General features: G+C 42.2%; 1 protein-coding gene across 1 annotated transcript; it reads right to left on the bottom strand.

The window, feature by feature from the left end:
- Positions 1 to 6,412: 6,412 nt before the first annotated feature.
- LOC130357674 (olfactory receptor 1009-like) lies at positions 6,413 to 7,378 on the bottom strand. Its single transcript, XM_056560404.1, has one exon. The coding sequence runs from the start codon at positions 7,352 to 7,354 to the stop codon at positions 6,413 to 6,415; it is 942 nt and encodes a 313-aa protein (XP_056416379.1). The 5' UTR covers positions 7,355 to 7,378.
- Positions 7,379 to 7,610: the final 232 nt, after the last annotated feature.

Genomic DNA, 7,610 nt, shown 5'->3' on the forward strand with positions numbered 1-7,610 from the left:
GAGTCCTATCAGACAGGAGAGAGCACAGAGGAGTCCTTTCAGACAGGAGAGAGCACAGAGGAGTTCTATCAGACAGGAGAGAGCACAGGGAAGTACTATCAGACAGGAAAGAGCACAGAGAAGTGCTATCAAACAGGAGAGAACACAGAGAAGTGGTATCAGGCAGGAGAGAGCACAGAGGAGTGCTATCAGACAGGAAAGAGCACAGAGGAGTCCTATCAGACAGGAGAGAGCACAGAGGAGTGCTATCAGACAGGAAAGAGCACAAAGGAGTCCTATCAGACAGGAGAGAGAGCACAGAGGTGTGCTATGAGACAGGAGAGAGCACAGAGGAGTACTATCAGACAGGAGAGAGCACAGAGGAGTCCTATCAGACAGGAGGGAGCAAAGAGGAGTTCTATCAGACAGGAGAGAGCTCAGGGAAGTACTATCAGACAGAAAAGAGCACAGAGAAGTGCTATCAGACAGGAGAGAACACAGAGAAGTGCTATCAGACAGGAGAGAGCACAGAGGAGTGCTATCAGACAGGAGAGAGCACAGAGGAGTGCTGTCAGACAGGAAAGAGCACAGAGGAGTGCTATCAGACAGAAGAGAGAGCACAGAGGAGTGCTATAAGACAGGAGAGAGCACAGAGGAGTACTATCAGACAGGAGAGAGCACAGAGGAGTTCTATCAGACAGGAGAGAGCACAGGGGAGTCCTATCAGAGAGGAAAGAGCAAAGAGAAGTGCTATCAGACAGGAGAGAACACAGAGAAGTGCTATCAGACAGGAGAGAGCACAGAGGAGTGCTATCAGACAGGAGAGAGAGCACAGAGGAGTGCTATCAGACAGGAGAGAGCACAGAGGAGTGCTATCAGACAGGAGAGAGCACAGAGGAGTGCTATCAGACAGGAGAGAGCCCAGAGGAGTGCCATCATACAGGAGAGAACACAGAGGGGTGCTATCAGACAGGAGAGAGCACAGAGGAGTGCTATCAGACAGGAGAGAGCACAGAGGAGTACTATCAGACAGGAGAGAGTACAGAGCAGTGCTGAGTGCTGGTATAAAAAATTATTTTGTTATAAGGATAAAGACTCCAAGTGCTACTAAATAAGTTAACTAACCCCCATCCATGTTTATCATAATGTGTATCACTTAGAAATATGTGCCATAAAAATATCATTGTATCCTCAATAGCTGCAGGTATATTAAAGTGACTATATGTAATGTGAATTGATCGCCAGCACAACCAAGGTATAATAAATTGTAAAACATAAAATGGTATGGTATACAATTGAAGACATAAAAGCTAACGTTGATGCCAATATTTAGACATATGATACATATGAATAGTATCTTAACTGTGAAGAATCGAGGACAAGTGTTGCTTGGCTGTCGCATTTTCCACTCTAGGAGGGGGTACTTTTGGGTAGGTTAATAGTTCATATGTACAGAGAAATCCAAATAATTAACCCCTTAACGACGCAGGACGTAAATGTACGTCCTGGTGATGTGGTACTTAACGCACCAGGACGTACATTTACGTCCTGAGCATAACCGTGGGCATCGGAGCGGCATCATGCGCGGCAGGTCCCGGCTGTGGATCACAGCCAGGGACCCGCCGGTAATGGCGGACACCCGCGATCCCGCGGATGTCCACCATTAACCCCTCAGATGCCGTGATCAATACAGATCACGGCATCTGCAGCATCGCGATCACTTAACAGGATGATCAGATCACCCGCAGCGCTGCCGCGGCGATCCGATCATCCTGCACGGCAGACGGAGGTCCCCTCACCTGCCTCCGCTGTCTTCCGGGAGTCTTCTGCTCTGATCTGCCTTCCCGCAGATCAGAGCAGAAGATCACCGATAACCCTGATCAGTGCTATGTCCTATACATAGCACTGAACAGGATTAGCAATCGAATGGTTGCTATAAATAGTCCCCTATGGGGACTATAAGAGTGTAAAAATAAAAGTAAAAAAGTAAAAGTTAAAAAAATGTGAAAAACCCCCTACCCCAATATAAACGTAAATTGTCGCATTTTCCCTATTTTACCCACAAAAAGTGTAAAAAAAATATTTTATATACATATTTGGTATCGCCGTGTGCGTAAATATCCATACTATTAAAATAAAATGTAAATGATCCCGTACGCTGAATGGTGTGAACGTAAAAAAAAAATAAAGTCCAAAATAGCTGCTTTTTTATAACATTTTATTCCCCAAAAAATTAATAAAAAATGTAATAAAAGTTTTGTATAAGCAAATATGGTATTAATAAAAAGTACAGATCACGGCGCAAAAAATTAGCCCTCATACCACCGCTTATATGGAAAAATAAAAAAGTTATAGGTCTTCAAAATAGGGGGATTTTAAATGTACTAATTTGGTTAAAAAGTTTGCGATTTTTTTTAAGCGCAACAGTAATAGAAAAGTATATAATCATGGGTATCATTTTAATTGTATTGACCCAGAGAATAAAAAACACATGTCATTTTTACCATAAATTGTACGGCGTGAAAACAAAACCTTCCAAAATTTGCAAAATTGCGGTTTTCTTTTTCATTTCCCCACACAGATAGTATTTTTTTGGTTGCGCCATACATTTTATGGTAAAGTGAGTGATATCATTACAACGGACAACTGGTCACACAAAAAACAAGCCCTCATACTAGTCTGTGGATGACAATATAAAAGAGTTATTATTTTTTGAAGGGGAGGAGGAAAAAACGAAAGCATAAAAATAAAATTGTCCTTAAGTTCCAAATGGGCTGAGTCCTTAAGGTCCAAATGGGCTGAGTCCTGAGGGGTTAAAAACCTTAGAAGAGAAAAAGATAGAGTTAAAATCAAGGCAAATGGTACAGTAAAAAGCGACCTATAAGAAAGATGGAAAACTAAGCTGTTCGTTCAGACCTCTGGGTATCATTGTGCCTAGCGTGACAATCCATCTCGCTTCTTTTTGGGCCAAGATTCTTTTGTAGTTGCCCCCCCTGATGTTCATATTAATACGCTCAATTCCTCAAATTTTGAGGGAGGTTGGGCCACAATGGTGGAACTCACTAAAGTGTCTAGGAAGTGTTTTAAGATGCATCACATCCTCCGTCTCTCTTGCCGCCAGAGTATCTTGCACGTGCTCCCTTGTTCGAATTGGCAATTCTCTGGACATAAGTCCAATATAGATCTTTGAACAGCTACAAGTGGCATAATAAATTGCATGGGAGCTACTGCTCGAGATGTACTGGCGGATCTTGAAACTACGTTGGCCGTCTGTTGACCAAAAGTCAGTGGCCCGCTGGATATTGCTACAAGCCCGGCATTGGCCAAAGGGGAAACATCCTACTTTAGGTCCTTTGCTCCCAAAAATGTTCGGGGTTTTAGCGGATATACGCGTAGCGTCGCTGGCCATGGGCGCACTCTCTGCCCTACTCCCTGCTTCGCATGATGCGATGCGATAGCGCTCGGTTCGCCGGTTCTCACCTGCCCCACCATCTTGCTGCTTCCTCTGTCCTCCCTGGTGGTCGTCATGCACATACCAGCCACCTAGGGCACGGGCGAGCCGGTTCTCAGAGATTTAAAGGGCCAGTGCACCATTGATTGGTGTTTCCCTGGAACTGACCCTATTTAACCCAGAACTTCCTCCCATTCCCTGCCAGATCTTTCTGCCCTGTTGCCTTAGAGAAAGTGTTCCCTGTGTTATCTGCTATTCCGTGTACCAGTTCTCTTGCTACGTTTCCTGACCACAGTTCCTTGCCGCCAGCCCTGATCTACCTGCCTGTCCCAGACTCTGAGTACTTCTCTTCCTTATGTGCCACGCATCACCTCGGCTGCCTTTGTGGACGAGTTGTGCCAGGGGTAGCGACCTGGGAGCCGCCTGCCGCAGCAGGTCCATCCAGCTTTGCAGCGGGCTCTGGTGAAAACCAGCGGCTCCTTAGACTCCGCTCCCTGGTGTGGTTCACTTCATCATCCACACAGGTACAGCGGATCCACACCACCAGCTGTTACACAGGGAACAGAACAGAGCCACCTAGTGGCCGTTTTTTCAAACACATTAAAAACATATAGAGGTTGAGAATTTTAACAGCAAGTAAATTGCAAAGTGTCTTATAATTACATAAGGAGCAATATCTATTAAAAGTTTAGTTTGGTGACAGGTACTCTTTAAAATCTAGTATTTAGTTTCCAGCCATGCAAAATTTCTACTCCAAGAAAAATACCTCCTGAGTTCTCTGTAACCATAGTAAGGTTTATTTCTATTCAAATTTTTGGGACATATGATCTTAATTGCCATTATTGGAGAAAGTGTAGGTGTAAGTTTGTGAATTTCCTAGTCAAAATATATCCACAACCAAAAAGCTATTGATCTCAGGGGACATACATCTGATGCCATTTGCACCCAATGTAAATGTTTTGTCTATAAAAACATAAAGCTATCGTTTGGAGTAGTTTTGCAGCATTGTTATAGAGCAAGAAATTTAGTATATACAGGCCTCCATATGTCCAAGGGGCTGTGGTGTAACTATAGGGGTCACAGTGGTTGCAATTGTGACCAGTCCACATAGTCAAAAGGCCCCCTTAAGACATAAGGCAGTAAAGGCCTCCACCACCAAGAGCAGGTTTAAAAGGGTTATCCAGAAAAACACAGCCACTTTCTTTCAAAAACAGCTCCACGCCTGTCTCCAGGTTGGGTGTGGTTTTTCAACTTGGCTCAATTCACTTCAATGGACTGAGCTGCAGAACCACACCCAACCTGGAGACAGACGGGGAGCAGTTTTTGTAAGAAAGTAGCTGTGTTTTTCTATTCCAGGATAACCCCTTCTAAGGAACTAGCCAACGAAGGCATTAGCAGTTTTCAGTACTGGTGTCTTTTAGATGCTGATACAATTGAATAATTAAGTACTGGCAGGATCAAAAGAACCCTAGGTTCCCTCCCAGTCAAAGCTTTCTTTATGATATAGACGGTGCAATTAGCGCTTGCTGCATTGTTCTTCCCTGGTCAGGCCTTAGACACCTTAGGAGGTACAGTAGGTGAGTATTTCTAGATTTTAGGGCACAAGCTCATTGTAGGGTAAGAGCAAAAATTTTTTAGGGGGCAGTGGCCCAATTTATTAGGGAGCAGTGACACAATTATTAAAGGGGCAAGTGGGACAGCATATTAGGGAAGCAGTGGCACATTAATCGGGGGGCAATAGTGGAATAGTTCATTAGGGGACATATGTATATTTTTCTTTAAGGGAATAGTGGTATAATTTATCATGGGGGCATTGGCATAGTTCATTGGGGGCCAGTGGCACAGTTAATAAAGGGGGCAATAGCACAGTTTCAGTGGGTAGCTATTCATAAAGAGGCAGTAGCGCAATTCATACAAGAGGCAGATTGGCATTATTAATTGTTTTAATAAGGAGTGGCATCGGTCATTGTTTCAGCAGGCACAGTGGCATAATTATTTGGTTCCGGGCACAGAATGGGAATATTATATTTAGAGCAGACAACATGTGGTAGAACTGTACTGTTTTCAGGGGTGACCGTATAAGGCAGTGTTGTATTCAGGGCACAGTATGTGATAGTATTTCATTAGGGGTGCAGTGTGTGGCAGTATTGTATTCAAGGTACAGTGTGTGGCAGTATAATATTTAGGGGGCACTGGAAGTTGCGGTATTATGTTTAAGGAGCACAGCATGTGGCAGTAGTTGGGACATTAAAAAGTCTTTATGGTTGGGCTGAATGAAGAAAAAAATGCAGGAGAACAATTCTAATTAGAGATGACGTCACTGTTGATTCGCTTGATGTAAATATTTATTCTGCCTTTGACTGCATCTGCGCAATGTAGAGGAAAAGCAGGCTCACCGCGCTCCCCTGCCTCCTCCATATTCCTTGCCCAGTATACTGGGTTTAGTGCAGGTGAAATACTAAGTTTAGTGCTGGTGAACAGCTGTCAGTTTCTCTTTAAGAGTAGCTTGCATTTACTTATGCTTAAAACAAAGGTTGTACACTTATTACCTACCATACTATGTAACACTCTGGACAAGAGCTACTTTGTATAGACATTTTATCTATTACTTTAGTATACCGCTTTGTTCAAATCTATGTCAGAGGTTGCATTAGAATGCAGAGCTATTTTGTAAAAAAAAAACAGCACAATGAAACCAGACAGACCCCACTAGTGTCCGTCATGCAGCAGATTCGGCAGCCTAATTATTTTCAATGTCCTGCTTCTATAAAAGTGCAGAACAGAAAAATAATGGGGATGTGAACTTAGCCTTACTGATTATCTCGATATTTGAAGAAAATCAAAATAGCTTTTTGTATTAACAAAAACATTTCAAAGGGAAACAAAAATGATCATGATTTATTAGAAGAATTATACAATAAAATACAACAAATTGTACAATAAAACTTGTGTCTAAAACAAACTCTATACATGGAAGTTCTTTTATTTGCCTTTACAACAATATTTTGTCCGAATTCTCTTTAAGGCTTGTGCCACTTCATTGTTCCGCAAACTATAAATTAATGGGTTTAGCATAGGTATAATGACACTATAGAAAACTGATGCAACTCTATCCTGGCTCATAGAATACGTAGATGTAGGTCTCAAGTACATGAAGAGAATAGTGCTGTAAAATATGGTGACAGCTGTAAAGTGAGAAGCACATGTGGAAAATGCTTTTTTCCTTCCTTCTGCTGAGCGAATTCTTAGTATGCTGGATATAATGTAGGTGTAGGAGACTATGATGGTGGTAAGAGAGCTTGTTTCTGCAAAGCCTCCAAATATAAACATCAATATTTCATTCATGGTAGTCTTGGTGCAGGACAGTTTCAGGAGAGGAGGAACATCACAGTAGAAATGATCAATTTTGTTGGTCTTACAGAATGGTAGTCGGAAAGTGGTGATGGTATGTAGGGTTGCGTTGAGATATCCCAAAGTATAAGCGCCAGCCACAAGCTGTACACAAATCTTTTTACTCATTACAACTGAATACAGCAGTGGGTTACATATTGCCACATAGCGATCATAGGCCATGATGCCCAATAAGAAACATTCAGTGGTCACTGAAGCAGCAAAGAAGTACATCTGTACAGCACATTCTTTGTAACCAATGGCTTTCGACTTTGACATAAAATTCACTAATGTTTTGGGGGTGATAATAGTGGCATAGCATAGATCTAGGAATGACAGATTGTTAAGAAAAAAATACATAGGGGTGTGGAGCCGTGAATCTGCCCTGATAGCCACCAAGATGCCCAGGTTACCAGTGAGGGTGATAATGTAGAAGATAAAGAAGAGGACAAAGAGTATAATTTCAAGTCTAGGATTATCTGTTAGTCCGAGCAGAATGAATTCTGTAAAATGTGTGTTATTCCACTTTGCCATGTATAATATATCTGCAAGAAACAATGATATATAGTTGACATATATATATCTTTTTTTTTAGCATTATTTCCCATTGAAGGGGGTTATATGAGACAGGAAACAGTCACTCCTGTTTTTAAAGGTAGTTTTACACAGAGTTTTTTTGTTTTTTTAAAGCCACTTCAGTTTTTGATAGTTTTTTTAACCCAAGGCCAGAAGTGGATCCAAGTGCAAGAGGGATAAGCCCTTGTCTAATAATGTGACACCTTCCCCAAAG

This window comes from Hyla sarda, chromosome 2 (assembly GCF_029499605.1).
Source record: "Hyla sarda isolate aHylSar1 chromosome 2, aHylSar1.hap1, whole genome shotgun sequence".
In the NCBI taxonomy this organism is placed as follows: Eukaryota; Metazoa; Chordata; class Amphibia; order Anura; family Hylidae; genus Hyla; species Hyla sarda.

Coding starts and splice junctions, on each gene's coding strand:
- LOC130357674 (XM_056560404.1), bottom strand. CDS start 7,354: ATGGCAAAGTGGAATAACACACATTTTACAGAATTCATTCTGCTCGGA.